At 37.8% G+C, this 20,126-nt stretch overlaps 1 protein-coding gene across 1 annotated transcript in view; it reads right to left on the bottom strand.

Annotated features, from left to right (window-relative positions):
- The window catches only part of LOC124163837 (peroxidase), a 242,856-nt gene extending 229,453 nt beyond the window's left edge, over window positions 1-13,403 (bottom strand). Inside the window, exon 1 of the mRNA XM_046540942.1 lies at window positions 12,834-13,403. Coding sequence (XP_046396898.1) covers window positions 12,834-12,844 — 11 coding nt within the window. The 5' untranslated portion in view covers window positions 12,845-13,403. The remainder of the gene's footprint in view (window positions 1-12,833) is intronic.
- Between the last annotated feature and the right edge of the window lie 6,723 nt (window positions 13,404-20,126).

Below are 20,126 nucleotides of genomic sequence, written 5' to 3'. Positions count from 1 at the left end.
AAGACTTATGGTTCATTTAAATTTAAATTTGATATCATGCAACGTTACAGCCCTTTTAAATACCACATAACCTAATACCTATAATTTTCAAAGCGATTTCTCCATGATTTTACGCATAGCTCGTAACATTCGCATTCCTGAGCCTCCGTTGCACCCTTGATAGAATGTTGTTGACCTACTCCAGGTGAGCTTCTTCGAATCTCGACATCTTTCGCGTGCATGGGAAATGCAATTTGGCGCAGGCCTCTTTGGCTTTCGGCCGTGAGAGCCAAATCTGTCTCATCCTGTCTGCCTTACGCCCAGTATCTTGGGTAAAGATGACATGATAGACCTAGAGCAACTGATCGGCGGTAAAATCTGTTGTTGCGCACAATTGGAAAGGAATGCTGACTAAAACCTTTTATTCCTTTTGTTTACCGATATATTGCTGGTATTGTCCTTCTATAATGGCACTTCTGGAAGGGTGGGAATATAGAGAGAGTAATACTTCTGTCGCAGTGTGCTTACTCCATACGAGTCGCGACGAGTTGGTGCATTTGTGACTAAAACTAAGAGTACTCCAGTACTGAGTGCATGAAATGTAGATGTTATTCGTTGAAAATTATACTTATATAACCTTAACTCATTGGATTCGAAATATCCCCCTTCCTTTATGAAAGTGTAGATATTACCTTAAGCGAATATGATGTACAGATAATTTTTTTGATTTATGATGGGTATTTAATTTAGTGAAGTTATGTTTAACTTTCGTAGGTGATGGCAAACTTAGTGAGTACGCAACTGTGATTTAGAATCAAACAAATGTTATATTTTAGAATTAATTAGAGGATCGTAGCACTTTCATTATTATCATAAAGTTTGATCTTCTTAAAATGTAAGCAAGGTAATGGACTCGCCCATTTTTTGCTCCAGTGATCAGTGCTAAAAGACGTCAATATGTTTTCTTCCCGTGCGTCCGTCTAGGAACAAATGCTGTGTGATAGGCCCCTTTTATTTCCCTACCTACATTCCTGTCTTTTATTTGAAAGGGCACAGAATTCCCTGTTATATAGTTTGATTCTTTCTTGAACTAGAAAGATCACTGAAGCACTTCTGTTATCGGGTTAACCAAATGGCACGTTGGTACCGATTAAAGTCATCCTTCAAGGGATATAGGTGACTCGTTGCAGTGAAAGCTGCGTTTTCCCCGCAATATCTTTCCAATGCTTGACTCCGTTCCTTCCGTCATAGATGTGCGATATTGGAGGCATCGAAATCGATTTATGAGTTTGGTTAGTGCTTCTTCCTGTTGCGGTGACGATTCATCATGTAACACAATACGGCATAGTGGTCTCCACTTTAGAAATAGAAACCTCCCCCTTATGTGCGGATTTGTATTATTTCACGGCTATTATGTTTTTAAAATTTTCATAAACCTTCAGTTACATCACACTCTCTCAAAACATGTGCTTCATGCGATCATTTAACCAAACCACTAATGATGATGCCTATATGAAAGACTTAGCACTTCTAATATTTTTAAATTCACTATTAGTAAATAGCGCTTTGCTGATTTGACAAATCTGATTTTCGCTTATAAAACCATGGCATTGATGATTGTGGAGATGAATGTTATTAGTATATAACATTTCATTCATGCATACAATTTTCATTTTTAAGTATTATGTTCCTCATTATACTATCTCTTGTTTACTTGAAATAGCCTACAAGCTTTAATTTCATAAATTACGGGGAAATAATCGAAATTAAGAACTGTTATATTCACTTTTTCAAGTTAAGTCAGATTTTAAACCCACGCATCACAGCATATCAGCATTGTGTGAAAATAATTTAAACGTAATTGTTTTATACGATAATGTCTACCATTAATATGTCGATCTGTGTGACTTCATTCCCGGAGGACAAAGCTTCAATATATTAATTATTATTAATGCAAATGATTTATACATAATTGCTATTTGTGATGATATGTACCATTAATCTGTCGGTCGGTGAAATTTCATACCAGTACCCAGCTTCTATAAAGATGCACAATAATTATTTTTTAAATTGGTACAAATAGTTTTTACATAATTGTTGCATACGATGAGGTGTACCATTAATGTATTGACCTGTGTAACATCACCTACCCTCTATCAAGATACAGAGATCAGGGCCCAAGGGGGGGGAAAGGTAAGAGGCATCGCAGCGATAGGAGCCCGACGACGCCTCTGGGATAGGGATAGGGTTGGAAAGGAGGGATGGGGTACACCCTTGCCGCTATAGAAGCGACCCCACTAAATGGCGAAACCCCGCATCAGCTATTAATGTGCCAACGGTTTTGGAGGACTTTCCTATTAAAAAGAAAAACCCATCCATCAAATCGTTAGATCCTGTATAAAGATACAATAATTATTTTAAAACATTAATGCAAATAGTTTATACATAATTGTTGTACACGATTATGTGCATCATTAATCTGTCGATCGAGCGAGCCTTTTGGTGCATCGCAACGGTCCTCGATTTGCTTTCTATCTCACCTCGTAGCCTGGAGGTGCTTCTCCTCCGAAGGGGAGACGTGAACGAACGCGGGGTGTGGGAGCGGAAGCGAGTGACCTCCTTCACCCAGTCCCGCTCTACCGCTTCCCCGCTCCCCCCACCTTCCCTTTGGGTGAAAATCTCATCCTCAGGCAGACTCAATAAGCGGCGTCTGGGGATGGACCTTCTTCTTCATCATGATCCACCACTGGGTTGGATATCGACGTTGTCCGCGGGTGTATAATCACTGCGTAGCCTCGATCGGGGAAAATATCGATGCTCCCAGTTTGAAAGATGGATGGCCAGTGGACCTCATTCATAAATTTCGATACTTTTTCCTGCACGGAACGATAAACACGATCCTGTTTGTGAGGGATTTTTTTGACCATTCAAGGCGCGTTGGTTATTCGGGGAAGTGGTCGGCGACTGGAGAAATTTGTGTCGTTAAGGATCGTGTTAAAGGTTGTTAAGGAATGGGCTAATTAGATAGCTCTCGTGACTATATTATGAGAACCTACTTCACGGTTATTTGTAGGCTCATAAATTATATACTCCACATGTACATTTTAAAGAACAATCGGTTTCTTTATATACCTCATAACAAATGCTTATAATATGGAGGCTTGTCTACGCATTCTTGGTGTGGATAGAAAGCATGCATTATTTCAGCCTAACTGCTATTGAATGTGTTCACAAACTAGTGGGATTACAATGTATAGTATTATAGTGTTCATAGAAATATACGAAAATTATTTTAAATCAGAGTCAGGATTGGGCTCGGTATAAAATTAAGGGAGGGTGTAGGGAGATAGCCCGTCATGTAATTGTTACAATGGGAACCATAGATAAACTGTATCATCGAGCATCCACTACAGGACTTAATGTTTTTCTTATAGAACCAACATAGAATTTGGGTTTACACCGAAGCTTTTTCAATGAAGAGTTTTATACTCGGGGTAGAAACTTCGGAAACCCCCAAAAAGATCTTCCAAGACCGTGTTGGTCTATGGAGCGGAACTGGCCCCGATTACCTTGAGTAGTGTGATTCACACACCTGCGACTTAATATGGGGTATACTCTACCCTTATGCATCTAAATGTACCTTTTAATTTAATTATTGAGTAATCGAAGCTTTTAAGCTCAAAGATTTCGAAGTAATTCGATGGAAATCACAAATATTTAACAATGTGAGATACCTATCAAAGTTGAAAATGGCATTATGTGCCGAAACCTGGGTAGGTAGAAGTGTGGAAATAGGTATTTGCTTTCCCAGCGTTATTTTAAGCTAAGTTCCGGGGGCAGGAGGTTTTTTCAACGTATATCTTATGGTCAGTTTGGAATGGACTTCAGAAGAAAAGAGTGTAGATAAAAACTGATATATTTTCCAATAATTTTAACCACTGAATTGAGTATTGTTCACAATAAGTTTTCAAAATACTCATCTTCTCACCAGTGTTAACATCTTTATTTATTTTTGGGTCATGTTTTATGGCAGTGTGTTCATTTCATTTTCTGAAAATGATCTATCGTCTCTTATCTTTTGCCATCACGTTTTCTGGAGATTTCAACGAACGGTTCGCTAATCACAATAGAGCTGCGTATAATCATATATTATGCCTGTCAATGGCGGCAGAGGGAATAGCTATCTTTATAATCTATGCCTATACGACACATACATCTTTATTATTCATCCAAGCCAGAAATTATAGTGTGGAATAATAATACTGACTGCACATAATGTACATGTTAATCGAAACATCACGAAAGTTGCCATGTGTTATAAGGAAATAATGCTCGTTTCAACTACGTATTGAACCCAAAATGGAATACATGCATATAAAACCTCAATTGAGTGGGTTGGAAGCGAAGGGGTACAAGTGATATTTTCTCAGCAGAGTTAGGTAAAGTTAATTGTTAGAATAAATACACAAAAACCTGGTTGCCAAGGGAAACGAGTGAGTCTCTGTTCTACGCTGACATCGAGTGGAAAATCAAATGCACTACTAATTACCTTATTGATCTCATTTGTTTTCTATGCCTAATTTCTGTAATTAGGCTTCCAACCCACTCAATTGAATTTCTATTTTTCCCTTGTTGTGCGTTTCAGCTCATTTTTCGGTGCTGATAATGCACGCGGGAATGAGCATACATTTCTAAAACCTGAAATTGTTGATACATATTTTTTTGGATGTCTTGTTATCGGGAGGAACGTTTGCTGTTGAAGCAAGAGCATATATTTGTATTTGGTCTAACTAAATGTTGACTTGGAGTCAGCATCATGATGATTTGAGATTGAATTACTTGTTTCGTAAAGCGAACTAAATATTCAGCCTTTGGAAAAAGTGAAATTACATGGTGAATAGGCTGATGTCTATTTTTAACTATAACCAAACACCGTGTGAAAAATTACTGAATTTGACCTCGATTTTTTCCCCTTCCAATTTGAAGCATTTAAATGTATTAATAACATAGCTTAACTTTAACATGGAGTCACAACTCCTGGTAATCGGAATTCGTAATGGCAAATTTGATTTTTTTAATCTTAACAACGCATAGGTCATATGAACGTTATTTGTTTTCTGTAAATTTGATTCCATCAAATCTGCTTATCCCTCTTGAAAACTGGTCTATAAAAATGACACTCAACTGTTCTGCCTGCTATTGCAAATATTCTTCCCTGCAGAGGATGAATGAGGCTTATGTGATATTCAACCTTTGCGATGCTTCTTCCCGAAAGGAGAAACGTGCAAAAACACATTCTTTTATGCATTAGATACACGAAAATAATTGTATCTAAATAAAATCTTGAAATGCCGTTTCGTGGTAATTCATTTTATTTCTCTCCTTTATAGTTCATGTACGCTTTCTTGACCTCAGGTCAAGCTTTAAGAGCACGCCTCACATATTGCAGGAGGCGATTTTCTTGAATTGTTACGAGTAACCGAAGAAAATATTGACGGAGTATAAAAATGGACGTAGCTCGTATATAAGATTAAGTGAAGGCGTGAAGGATATTTATTTCACTTTTAGTTCCAAGTTTTGCGGAGCATCCGGCTTCGGAAGCTTTATTTGCAAGACATAAAACGGTTACAAATAGATGGTTGATCTGATTTAACGATAAAGCCGTTGCTTAATCGACTATGGAGATTTATATCCACGTAACGGCTACCTTTATAGTTATCCTATTCATTTTAATACTGGCAGAAAAAATCATGAGTTCATCCGCAGGCTAGTAGCTTCTTTATGGATTACAGTTTATATTGTATTCTAAACAATCGGTTTACGGTACTTGGATAACGAGGGCACATTATGAGGAGAAAATGTAAAATTTGTGGGAAGACTGACGCGTGTTATTCGTGATTCCAGAAATTGGATTGATTCCCCTCTAAACGGTGCAGTGTAACTTTTCAGTTGCAATTCAAAGATTTGCTGCACTATCAATATATTATCCCTAATTATCCGCAATATGTGTGGATTCAATAAGCAAGATTTTAAGATCAAAGATTGTATTCAATTTCTTCGTGGTATCATGTGATACGGAATAGCATCCTCCTGTGTGATATCTTTTCCTAAAACTGCGCTTTTTAGTGGTAAAAATCATATTCGAAACTAACTTTACTTTAAAGGGAAAATTTTTCTTTCAGCTACATTTTAGTAGTTCTTTAATGATAAGAATGCCATGTAAGCAGTGAAACCGCGCTTTGCAAGATAATATAATGCGTTACTTTAATACTGATTTATGCCATCTCATCGAGAGAGGTGCGGAAAAGTTTTAACCCTAATTTGTATTATAATAGATAGTTATCGAAATTCATACGAATTTTATATAAGAATAAATATAGTAAAATTTGCATAAGTAAATGCCTCCTGTATGTTCCTGACAAAAGAGCAAATTTTCATGTTCAATGAGATGAATTTATTTTGCCTAGTAAAGCAAAACAAGAACCTTCATACCTTAGTTATTGGGGGTAAAAACATTTCTCAAAAGTAATGAAGAACATCATATTTTACCGTTGCACGATAGAGCTCTAGTTGATTTAAACTTTTTAGATCGTACTCGCGCTTTATGAGCAAGACGACTGTTGGTATACCGCGCATTCTAGCATTTTTCCTAGTGACTCTAATCCCTTGGACTGTATTTTTTCATCCTTAACGAAAATGAAAGTGTCAAGATTGTGTAATGAATCTCTTTCAGTATTTTCATTATTATTATATATCACCTCGCCGTTGGGTCAAGAAATTACTTTACGTCCTTTTACGTCAAGCTTTCCAGAATGCTCTAATGAAATGCACTCGAGAACTTGACATTGCTATTATTTGCTACATTACGGTCGACCTTAGCTAAAGATTTCCCTCACACTTACCGCTCACGGAAGCGTGTTGAGTGATTTAGTTAACACACGCACTTCCTCATTGTGTTTGGAATCCTTGTAAAGACCAAAAGCATTGACGCAACCAATTGAAATCTCCTTTTACACGCAGAGCGAGATCAAAGTTGTCAGGCTTTAAGCAGGCATGTTCACCATTGGTAGTCAAACAGTCTTCATTTAGTCCTTGCACTTTTTTTTGCATCGTCTGACACTGGTAAGCAATACCTTGGTATAGTTTTCCCAGTTAGTGTAAAGACCTGGGTATTAATAGAATGAATCAGAGAATGCATTCTTCAATCATTAATCAGAAGTGGTTTAATTCAACGCATCGACATTTAACTGTGACCTCGAAAGAAACGTTAAGTGTCGTTTCTAAGCAAATTGATAGCAAATTATGAAGACAAAAACTTATGTACTCTGAACTAAAACATAACCCTTTGCATTGAAAAGGGTAATTCATTCCTTTTTCCAATTAAAGAAAAAATATTTATTCCTTCAATTAGGGAACTTATTAATTCAAATGAAAACCACAGGTATTTTCTCAATACCCTGTAATTGACTTTAGGGAAAGAAATATGTGTAAGCAATGCTTATTGCTTACTCGAATTCTGTGGAAGGTGAATAAAATTCTATGGACTTAAAATGGCAACTCTAGGTTTTACATATGAATCAGTGTGGGGATTTTTGATAACTTGGTGGGAGTCGATAATGTAATCTTTAGCACCGTAATATCTAAATAAGTTTAACCGATTCAGGCGTGATTAGTGGAGGTTAGACAAATTGAAACGTAAGTTAGTAGCATTTATCCACCATGATAAAAACATAAATGGTAATTTCCACACTTTTATTCAAAACTCAAACACCGACCATGATTTCAATATATTATATAAATGTCATGTTTTTTCGCCTATGAAACCATGGTCGGTAGTTGAGTTCTGGATTTAAGTGTAGAAATCACCATTTGCGTTTTTATCATGGATATATCGAACCAAGCCAAGCCTGTAACGATTAATACTCACTTTTCCACAATAATTTAATGCATGCAACGCGTTAAATAATTGCATAAAAGTGCAAATACCTCTCATTTCAACCGTATTATTTGCTTTTACGCACTTTTATTTAGAGTTGTAACTGGTTTTGACACTTAAATATAATTTTCTAGCACCTAAAATTTGCTTTTATAAGCAAGCAGAGCTGAATACACTACGATAATTTTGGGATGGACATGTTTTCAATAGATTGAATTTAAAAATCATCAGCAACATATCTACGTCTATTTCGATGATTTGTTCCGTTTCCTCGGAGTGAGCTCTTTGAAATTCTGGGTAGCGCATTGGCAAGTGGCTTGGGATGGAGAAGAGTCGATGGCACACTTCCGTTGGAATGCAAACGAATGGCGAAATCACGAAAGTACATACAACTCGTAGAAGAGGAGACACTAGACTACCTTCCGAAATAGTTTGGCAGCGAGCCGAAGCTATTCTTCAGGCTACTGTCGCTCAGAAAAAAAATTCCTTCCACATTTTGGTGACAAACGTGACAATCTTCACGACTTCAAGACCCGTTCGACTTCCACCATCGAGAGATGCACGTCTTTTAAAAGTGTCGACTAGTTGCGACATCGCTCGTGGAGAAACACTGTCAATTCCCGTAAGGTTATTTTTGGGAGGGATTGACAAAAGAATCACGAGCGAGGATGGAAAATATTTATTTTCGCTCACTGCTAAAAAGGATTAGAAGAGCTCGCACACGGAAAATTAATAAATAAATAATCGAGAAATACATATTATCCGTATCCTCGTTGGCTGAAGACTACTAATTAGATAAATGTATCGCTTTCTTCTACCGTGGTGACTGCCAGTAACCTTCTCCAAATTATTCAAATATTCGGCAAAAATTAGTGGAATAGAATTTCATAGATAACAATGAAGTCCAAATTCCATTGAGTTTTAGTGAATCACTTAAACTGATATGAAAATTACCTAAGTTTAAGTCGTGGATTCGATTTGCCATGAAAAAGTAACACTTAGCAACATAAGCTATAACAAGATATGGAAGAAACAGTAGCCATTCCTATGCCATATAAATTTTGTAGCAAATTTTGTCGTGTTATCAATGATATTTAAAAATCACTCTTAAATGCACATTTTGTCGAGCTAAAAAATGATAAAATCGTTTCTTTGTAGCAAAGGATCTCCCAAAAATAATAATTCAAATAATTTTTAGATTTCAAAAATTTGAATATATTTCATAAATTATCCGCAGCTATAGGTTGCGTCTCCATACTCCTGTTTCTTGATAATAGTGATTTTAAGTTTTGATTTTATGTTAACTATACTGCAAAACTTTCTTACAAGCTATAAATCGACGGGGTTTCATCGTAGTCAGAATCTACAGCATAGCTGCAATCGCGTACCGGTAGTGAAAGTTTTGCGGGGATAGAGTGGAACCGAAAACTTCCGAGCACAATTTTATAAACGATGGCAATTAATACGAGGTTTCAGTGAGTTGAAATCGTCGCCTAAACCGGAAGAATGATATTTGCTAACCATCGGAAATTTTGTCCATTTTTGGCCAGTGAAAAAACTCACTGTATATAGAGGAAATTCGTATCTGCACACATGCGTGGAAAAAAAACGAAAAAAAGAAAACTTTCGGCGAAACGGAATATTTACGACCAGTTAAAATAGTGACGTTTTCAATCGCGAGTTCGAGATTTTTTTTCTCACGTTTTGCGCACAAATGGAGACGTTGGGAAACGGGGAATATCGCGGTTTATATCGGCAAAGGGAAGAAGAGGAAGAAAATCACTCGGGACTCGTTATATATATCGCCCCGGCGACGAGGAAGTCTCGGCGGCATAAAGTGTTGACGACCCTCCTTTACTCGTCTCCCCGCCTATCCTTACCTACTTCTCGTGGAGGGGCATGAGAGGAAGAAGAGTAGGACAAGGAGGAGGAAGAGCGAAGTGGCCAGCGGGTGAAGGTGAGGCGCCATATACGCTCACTCACACACCTCCGCCGTGGTTGACGCAGGGAGAGTATAAGCTAACGGCTCTCGACGAACCGAAATTTTCATAGAGCCTCTATACGCCGCTTTTCACCGTTTGAACGGGAATCGTTGCCTTGGAAATACCTCTAGTTCGGTGTCCAATTGGACACCAATTACCAAAACAAATTAATGAATACTAGGTATGGTAATTTTCCACAATAATTTTTCAACAAAGCACGAAGCGTTTCGACCATCAGGACATTCTCAAGTACAATAATAAAATATTATAATAAATTATATAAATTCATGTTGTACTTGAGAATGACCAGTCGGTCGAAACGCGTCGTGCTTTCTTAAATAAATTCGTGGAAAATTGCCATCTCTCTTATTCATTGATCAGGATTTCATTCCACTAAATCACGCCTACCTCAGTAAATTTAAGCAACACAAAATTTCGTATCTTGTTGATGTTTGCTGCTTTGGGAGGGTATAATGTCTAATTTACTATCGTGGGAGGTAGAGCAATAGCCTGGTGAGTAGAGTTACGTTTTATTACCAATATTGGCATTGGGTTTTAATCAGAGTGCGGTTAGAGGTTGCAATAGCAATAAAAATGGCCCTTTTTACTCTGGATTTCTGGAATTAGCATGCCTTTGAGTGTGCTCTACCCTAACCTATAAAACAAGCATTCGGTCGGAGATTGAAACACCTATTTACTGATCGTATAATATGACGTGAATGTGCATAGCTTATACATGGACACTTTTTTGTAGATTTAAGCAGACTTCAAAGAAGAAAAAAACATAAATATGTTTCTCAACCGGAGACATGAATTAACTAATGAATGAGCCAATAAGTTGACTCAGAGAGAGAGAGAGAGTGTCTAACGGCTCTCGGAGAACCGATGTTCAAAGACCCATACACTGAATATTAATTTTAGTTTTCCGAACGGGATTTACTGCTACAGTAATTCCCCTGGTTGGAATTGTATTAGAAGTTAATTAAGACGAAATCTCGTTTAAAATCTCCACTGTGGTGAATTATTTCTAAGGCCAGTAGACCTGCGAGAGTTTAGTGAACCATCTGGGGGGAAGTGTGGTAGCCTTATGGATAAAATTACTCGGCTTTGTTACTGGTCCTGTTTAAAAATTTGGGCGCGGTTCGCGGATGCAATGAGATGGAATTGGCCCCCGATTATAATGAAGCAAACTCGATCTATCTCTTGGAGCTTGGCGATAGATTCAGAGAAGAGTTGGCATAGAGCGAGGACCCAACCTATAGGCTTGGATCATATTTGCCTGGGCCCCAATTCAGCTATCATTAACCAGAACCATTTCCTATTATGCCCCATTTCCCTACATTTCTGGAATGAACCATCTGAAATGCCTGAGAGTGAAGTCAACCCTAGCGTATAGAAATGGGCCGTGGGGTTGGCGCACTGATCAATTGACCCATAAAGAGTGGCGTAATGATTTCTAGCCTAGATATATAAAAGTTATTCGAAGTGCAAGTCAACTTCAACGTAAATAAATAGATATTCTGTTCGAATGTGGGTGTGAATTGTCTTCCGAACGAGCAAATGAATAAAATCTGTAGATTTGATACAATAAGAACATAAGGGAGCGCTCATCTCCAAACTTGTAACTTGTAACATTCTGAACTGGCAAAGTGATTGAGTGCCACTACGTTTGAACTTTCAGTATAACCGTTAAAAATTGTAATATAAATAGTTTTCATCCCGTTAGGGTAAATTTTACATGGATGCTACCCTCAAATATTAACTGAAAAGTCCCTCTTTCTGGCAATAAATGTAATATCTCGTCCTATAATATCTTGTTTTGACGACATTCAACACAAGCATCTAAGGTCTCCTCAGGCCTTCAATTAGGAAACTATCTCAAATCTTCGCAAAAGTTCGCAGCACCACTTCATCCGAATTTTTTGATTCTCAACATCACTTTCGTTCACCTGCATCACAGGATACCCATAATTTGTAACTATCAGGACATAAATGGATCAGATTTGGTAAAATGGTCAAATTGAATCACTTATATTCCATTGCTGTTCATCACGTTGGAGCTGCGCTGGAGAAATAAGACTAATTTCGTGACGTTGCGTCTGCCAAATAGTTGTTCACAATCATTTCATAATGACACAAACTTCGATGAACCAAATGGGTACTTTGGAAAGAGGTGTAGAAGTCACTGATGCAACACCTCACAGGGCAACGAGGAAAATATAACTCTGCTTAAGTCTGAAGCTTAAGAATTCCAACTGTCCAGCCGCTATGGCGAACTGCCGTCGCAGTTTCCTCGCATGGATCCAGTGACCCAAAATCAAGGACGGCGTGCGGGAATGCGATAATTAATGCGCCAAGTGGTAGGACGGCCTTTTATGCATCTACATCTATATCTACATACTACCCCGTCTGCCGCCAAAAAAAGGCATTTGGAAGGGGGTGTAATGACACCATCCGTTTACTTATGAAAAGTAAATGCGCAAACAGAATTAAGATTAGCATTTATTAAAGTTCTTTATGGTACGGGGGAAAACGAATTCCCATATCTATCCGTTCGGCAAAATATCTCTCTTAATTTATCACTTCTATAAGTTTTTCCTGGATACACACAATTACTTATACCACTTAATTTTTATATAGGAACGTGACCCGGGTTTCAATGAATAATCATCATCATCAGGCGCTAATTATGATTTGTTTATCATAATTAGCAAATCATAATTAGCGCCTGATGATGATTATTATTCATCGAAACCCGGATGGCGCTCCTATATAAAAAAAAGAGGTATAAGTAATTGTGTATATCCAGGAATAACTTATAATGGAATACCACAAGGATAACCAAGAGTTAGGGAATTTTATCACTTCTGTCGGACCTGGTGCATGGACAACCAAAATATCGGACATGATAATGATTATACACTGTGTTCACTCACCTTAAATCCATTGTAGTGTGTGTGCTTTCTTTCGGCTCCTTGGATAAATCCAAACGACGAAGGATGACGACGACTCCTCCTCAAAGGTGTCGCCTCTTCCCTTTATGCGAAGTACGAAGGCCTCTGCCTCCACTGGGTTTCCTTGAGGGAAACTCGGTGCTTCCCGACGATCGTACTCCCACCCGAATGAATTACTCGGAGAGTCGACTGTCTGGTCAAATGTGGAGCACACAGTACGGGCGGTAATAAAAACTTTTTTCTCAATCTTAAGGACAACAACAGAGGTGGCACCTTCTAGTTGTTCGAAGCAGGTTCTCCTGCCTTGAGGAGCGTAAAGAGTGCGAAAACCTTCCTGGCAACAGGGCCGGAAAGGTATCTGTAGCACCGCTTAAGGTTCCTCTAACTCTCCTGCGCGGCTGTGGGACCTCCGAACGAACTGTTAGATGGGCTCTCAAAGCCTGCTGGTGTGCCTTTGGTGTCTCCTGGAGAGAACTGAGGTGCCCCAGCGAGAGGATCGCCCGCTGCGGAAAGCTGGAGTGGGTTTGTGGGGAGAGGGGTGGGGATCTGGATGGAGTAGGGGAGGTCTGGAGAGAGAGTGTGCATGAGGGAGCAGGTTGGTTGGACTTGATGCGTGGTGAGTGAGGGGGAAGGCCGGGAAGAGAAACAGAAGGGAAGGGGGTGGCTGGAGTCTTGTGCAGACCGTTACACGTTCTTGCTCACCTCACTCTGGCTCTCAGGTCTCGAGCTGTGAATCGTTCATGAACGAACGGTTCGAGATGAACGAATCTTGGGGATGAACCGAATTGATTGAGCAAATGCGGATTTAGGGAGGGGGGGCAACTAGGAGTTTTGTCAGGGGAGCATAGATCAGTTTGCCCTTATCCCCTGGGGTAAGAAGGAAGATGGGACATTCTAGTCCCAGTCTTGCTCAAAAAAGTCGAATTATTATTACTATACCAATCACTCAAATATATAATACACCCGAAAGCTATTTTTTTAGATTCAGTACTTGAAATTACACACTGTAAGTATAAACTTTTCTCCGGATTTCACGCGGGTAAGATTTTGTAAGAGTGCCGACGTTTCGGGTACCGACTCGCTACCCATTTTCACGGCTACTGATTGAATATTTGAAGTGACCGTTGAAGCTCAGCATTAGAAGGAGCGGGATTGGTCAAGTCCCGATTGTTGTCGCGGAGGACCGTGGACCAGCGTAGACTTAGCTCTAGCAAGCATAATTATTTTAAGAGTTAATTCTTACCCGCGCAGAATCCCGAGAAAAGTTTATACACACTGTTCGCTGGAAAAATGTAAAATCTTACACACAGTATGCCTTCTATTAAGAAGTTTTAGCATAATTTTTTATAATTTATAAATTAAAAATTATTTTTGAGCGATTTAATCAGGAAAAATTAATAAATTTTTAAATAAAGTCTTCATAATTTGTTCTAAATTTGGATTTAGAGAATGCAAATCGTTCCAAATGTGCGATCCACTTAACGGGAAATCGAATGATATGCGGGTAAACCTATTCGAGCCCATATCGTTATTACTTTTTGACAAATAAACACGACGATATTTTATTTGGGAATACTATGGGAATAAAGAACTAATGACCCCTCGTGAATGAATGAATTACGAAAAAAATACCTTGGCTATGGAATGCCACACATAAAAGGTGAGAGATTTGAGGCTGAATTCTTAAGTGTGCGAAACAAATGTTTAATTATATCCATTCGCCTAAGTTGAGTGGACTTGCAGGCCCAATGTTAGTTTAAAAATCTGTAAATGAAAATCTATGGATTATTTTATTCTCAATGGAACGAAATTAACCATACATATTCCCTAAAAGACTGGTAGTATAAAAAGAAATTTTCAATAGAAATCTAAAAGGATGAATTACATTATTCATTTCAAGGTATTTTGGCCATTGAAAAAATTGTTGTGTCCTAAAAATAATTGATATAAGATGTCATTGTTTGGAAAAAATAATTTCATCAGTGATGTATATTAATTACGGATATGTAGTGCATCATTCTGCGAACCTCGCACGATGCATTCAAATACTAGTTTGGGTTGATGAATACCTTCGGCTCACGTTATTGTGATTTTCTCTTCTTTCGTTCATTTTGAACAATATAAACATCCAATTAATTGCAATGAACCAAATCAACTGAACCGAGTCATCAAAAGGAATTGAACCATAACATGTACCGAATCTTTTAATCAACAGAATCATCACCATGGACCGAAACTCTCACCATTGCTCCGGTTCAGTTATGTACATGTTCAGTTATCAGTGATATATCTATATTAATTGCAGATATTTATCGAATCATTCTATGAACCTCTACCGACTCACTTCAATTATTAGTCCGGATTCATGGATTTATTTCAGTCTTGGTAATCGTGATTCTCCCTTTTTTAGGTCAATTTTAACAATATGAAGAACTAATTTATTGAATTGAACCAAATCACCTGAACGAATCACCAAAAAGAATCGAACCATATAATAAACCGAATCTTTCGATGAACCGAATCTTTTCAATGAATCGAAATTCTCACCCTTACTCCGTTCTCTCTGCCCTCCCCTTTGCATCTCCCCCACCCCCGCTCAAATTCTCCCTCCCTCTCCCCCACCCCCTTCATTAAATCCACCTCCCCTCCCGCGGCTACGCGCGCCCCACTTCCCACCTCCTCTCCTGCCAAGGAGGAATGGGATATTGGGAGGGGAAGGCCCTCTGGCGTTCGCTCTCTCTCACTCAGTGTGTCTTTCTCTGCACAAGTCCCCTCTCATTCCTGTTAGCTGCTTGCCAGGAGGCGGCAGACGGGTTACCGCTCCACCACTCCTACTGAGCACAGTGTGTGGGCTGAGAGAAAGAGATAAGGAAAAAAAACTGGCCGAAATTCATGTCTCAATGCACATATCTAATGACTTGCTCTGTTAAATCTAACTTTGCTAGGATCATCCTGTTATCTTTTCTCTTGAATATTGTTTCTTGCTGATGCATCTCTACACCTTGTTGTTCATTCATTAACGACGGGGGTTGCCAAAATGTTCAGCCCGAGGGCCGCATTAACTGCCTATATGCACATTACTGATGAATTGCTTTGTTGAAACTAGCTGCACCAGGATTACTATACATTTTGTCTCTCACATTCATGCATATTGCCGTGCGAGGTGATGTGAATTGCGAGTTGCCAGTTGTTATTCCCAATTCTCCACGTCAATGGCGATGTTAATCTCAGTATAAAAATCGGGTCATTACGTCAGGATAAGGCCGGGAATGAAAGATTCTAGACTTCATGTGCAATTTTGAAGGATATGAATAAAATAAAATGTGATTTAGCTCGGTGTACTTCAGAGCAACAAACTTTAATCCTCTTGAGCTCCCATCGAGCAGTGAGGGCAGGAACCAAACAAGAGAAAAAGCTGGCCTGAATTATTTGTTTCAATGAAGCATTCAATGGCTTCCTTTGTTGTTTGCATAGAATTTACCTGTTGTCAATTAATTTTGATATTATGTTCATCAATCACACGCCTAGTCATGTGATTTATTATTTTTTATGTGACTATTTCGTATTTTCCTCAATGACAGGAATTAAATTATCAATCAGTTCTTAGGAATGAAACCTATCACCTATCATAATAGGTGCAAAAATAAAGATTTTTGATATTATGGGGCTTTGCAAAGTTAAAATTAAATACATTTCAAGTGTCAATTTACCATCAATAATCCTTTTGTTGATTTGTTGGAACTACCTCGGTCAGGATGACCATATTACGTAGGATGGTTGGTGTATTTCATGTAGCAAGTCATGTGAAAAGAAGTGAATATTCCATATTTCCTTTTTTAATGGCGATGAAGTCATCATAATCATCGATTCACGAAAAAATTAACCGTATAGGGGTCGAGTTAAGATTCTGGACTAACTTGGCCGTTTGAAAGACTTTTAAGAAAAAGTTGACTTGGATTGGGTAGACCTCAGATGAATCTTACCCAATTATTTCTTATCGTGACATATTATGTTTGAATAAAATTTTTTACCAACTCAATTATATGCCTGGTATATATTATTAGGCAGAAGTCTTGTTTCTGATCTCTTTTTTAAAGTGAGCACATTTTGGAAACTTCAACGACCGAAAGGGTCGGAGAGGATTACGCGCAATATAAAGGTTTTCAGATGACTCAGACAGTTTTGTATACAGACTGTCCCACAGGTCGTGTGTCATTTTTGACCTCTAATTTTAGTAACTTCGCCTCGAACAACACTGTTGAAATTGGCATACTTATGAAGAAAGTTCCAAGGCTTTGTTAAGTGTAAGCCAAATTTTACAATTTTGAACTTTGTACCTCACAATGTGGGTCCAAACCAAAATTTTGAATTTTCATAATGGAGTTTTTAATGAAGTTTTAATAAAGTTTTAAAAAAAAATTGAGATAGAAAAAAATCTGCATTTCATTGACCAAGATGTCAATTCTTGGGTTCTCGGACATGATAAAACCGAAAATAACCATTTTATTACAAAAGTTTAACAGTCAAGGTTGGGTATAGGGGTTGCATAAAGAATAGCATACCTGCAAAGCTGTCGATCCATAGGTTTTAAATTCTCCAAGTCATTGCTATTGTCCAAATACCCGTGTTATCCCCCAATTGACCTCCAAGATTTAATGCGTATACACATCTAATGGTGTATACAAAGCTTTCTATGATGTCGGTCGCAATCTATTTTTCACTCAATTCTGTCAAGCTTTAAGAAAATTGCATCGTAAACAAAGGGTTTACTAAATTTTGCAGCATCCCTTAATATTCCTGGGAGCTTTGTTTTTTTTTGTGCTGGATGCATGAAATGTTGAAGAACAGGAAAGACATTGTAAATAGCTATAGGACCGAGTGTGAAATATTGCATTAAATAGAAATAAATGGGGAATGTCGATTCATATGTTCAAAACTCTTCCTCTTTTGTTGAAAGAGGATTGACGCACCAGTTAGACAATCTACAATTGAGTGTGCTGAGAGAGAAACCCTTGCGTGGAATCCTATGTCATCCTTAAAGGGATGATGACCCTAGACTAGAAGACTTCATATTATGCATGTGGATTACTAGTGCATGCATGGAGCGTAGAAAATTTCTTTAAATTATCAGCTAGCGCTAAAAACTTAAGGCTCTGTGAGAGCTTAAGTTAATAATCTACTCAGTAACTGAACTTGTATTTAGGCATGATGCAATGAAATTGATGCAGAATTAATTTTGCCAAAGTAGTAAGTTCTCATGGAAATAGCATGAACGAATTCGTTTATAGATCATCATTCGAAATAAAGTAAGTAAATCATTGCAGCCTGTAATTTTTTTATCATTTCTCGGATAATTATTGTGAGACGACAGTTAAGTCTCCCTGCAGTGTGAGAATCCTTTAGATATAAGATGCGTTTGCATGGTTTTTTTTGGTCTACCAAGGCAGTCCCTTGAGGTGTGGTTTACTTTTCTCGTTTTTTCTATTATATTTTTTTACATTGTGCCATTATGTAAGGCACATACTTCTGTAATAAAAACCAAATATATTTTTCGTACTAATAGTCGATTAAGAGGCTTAGATGTATATTTGTATGGCTTATTTGATCAGATTGATTTATTGAACCTATACATTGCTCTCTATTATAAACAATCTCTTGTATTCCTTAGCTACCAAATTCTCAATACTCTCAAGATCCAACTTAACTTTTCTATTGGCCATCCTCTTCTAACTTGTCCTTCAATTTTACTCCTTCAAAATTTAAACCATGCGGCTTAAATTTTTCCATTTGGGGAAATCACGATTTTCATCGGTAGCATGTATTATTGTATTAGCTAAGGAAAAATTATCACTTCATGTTTTCATCCTTGCAACCGATTTATGCGTATAATACATACTGTTACACGAGCTGTGTCATTAGCGGTGCAAACGCATTTAAAATCTCCAAATCTAATTTTTAGATTCTATCAAACCCATGGACTTCTTAAAATTATGTTAGATACCATACCGTTGCGTTGTGTCTTCAATTGTGCAGCTGGCTGTGTATAAGAATTAAAATAAAACATGTGGAGTAATTTTTTTGAATGAGCGAGCATTTGTAAGTATTTTATTGTGATAATCTGTGCTAATTTTTGGAATCATTGGTAAAAATGGTTTATTCTAATATTAGAGTTGCTTTTGTATTATTTTATTAAAAGTAAAGAATGCCCATCATGGCGGCAGACTAAAGATGGAATGACGTCGCTTTGATGCCGTAAATACATTTCATGCTCTTTTTTGTTTTCGTTGGGCTGCGTTTTAAATTATTTTTTTTCATAAATCAGGAGTTATTAAAAAACATACTATTTATTAATTGATGCAAGTGGCAATTGAGAGCAGAAAATATATCTACGACGCACGTCTTAAAAATCCTATAATCGTTGGGTAATGAAATAATGACAGGCAAATCTATCTGAAATTTTTATTTATTTATGCTCAAGGAGTCAAAGGAAGCTATTTCTTATATCACTATCATTTGCTTGGCATGATAATGGCATTTTTTTTATCTATAATGAAATATAATGGAGAGAGGAAGTAACAGGAAAAAAATTATAAGAGATTTTTTTGTAAGAAAGTCACAAAAAATCAAATCATTAGTTACCTCTCGTTTTGTCTCTGCCATCCGGCTATAATTTATCAGTAGTGTGTTATTAGGTGCGAAGCACAAATTTGGTCAGAAAGAAAATGCGGAGATACACAGTTGAGTCACTGAAAAAAAACATCTTGTTAAAATTGATCGAGGAATTTTGAAATCATTTCGGAGGCAAAAGGGATAGATGATGAACGTAGAGCAAAATATGATACCAAAATACGCAGCTGCTATAAAGGAGAAATGAATGGAGAGGGTATATATAGATGTTAATGTGGTGCTATGTAATTCTGAAGGTCGTTTCTTTCGAAAAAAAGGCGGACCTGTGAATCATAATTATTATCAGTAATTAGTTGCCACGTTGCATTGGAAGTGTATTTACCACTAGCATGCCATCTGGCTTTGCTCGGGAAGGACGGTACCCAGATATGTGGTAAACTTGGAGCTTTAACTTATGATCATAGGGGGTTTTGAGTTTTCACTACGATTGTTTCGTGAGGTATGCATATCCGTCAGGATACCTACCCGCAGTAGTTGTATGGCGTGACGTAACGAACGGTAATCAGAAAACGACACAGAGGGCGCATCGGACGCGACCGGAAGTAAGACTATGGGGTTCAGGTACATAAAGTGCACTTAACTAATAAC

The sequence above is a fragment of the Ischnura elegans genome, chromosome 8 (assembly GCF_921293095.1).
Source record: "Ischnura elegans chromosome 8, ioIscEleg1.1, whole genome shotgun sequence".
Taxonomy (NCBI): domain Eukaryota; kingdom Metazoa; phylum Arthropoda; class Insecta; order Odonata; family Coenagrionidae; genus Ischnura; species Ischnura elegans.
This window is presented reverse-complemented; position numbering and strand designations above follow the sequence as displayed.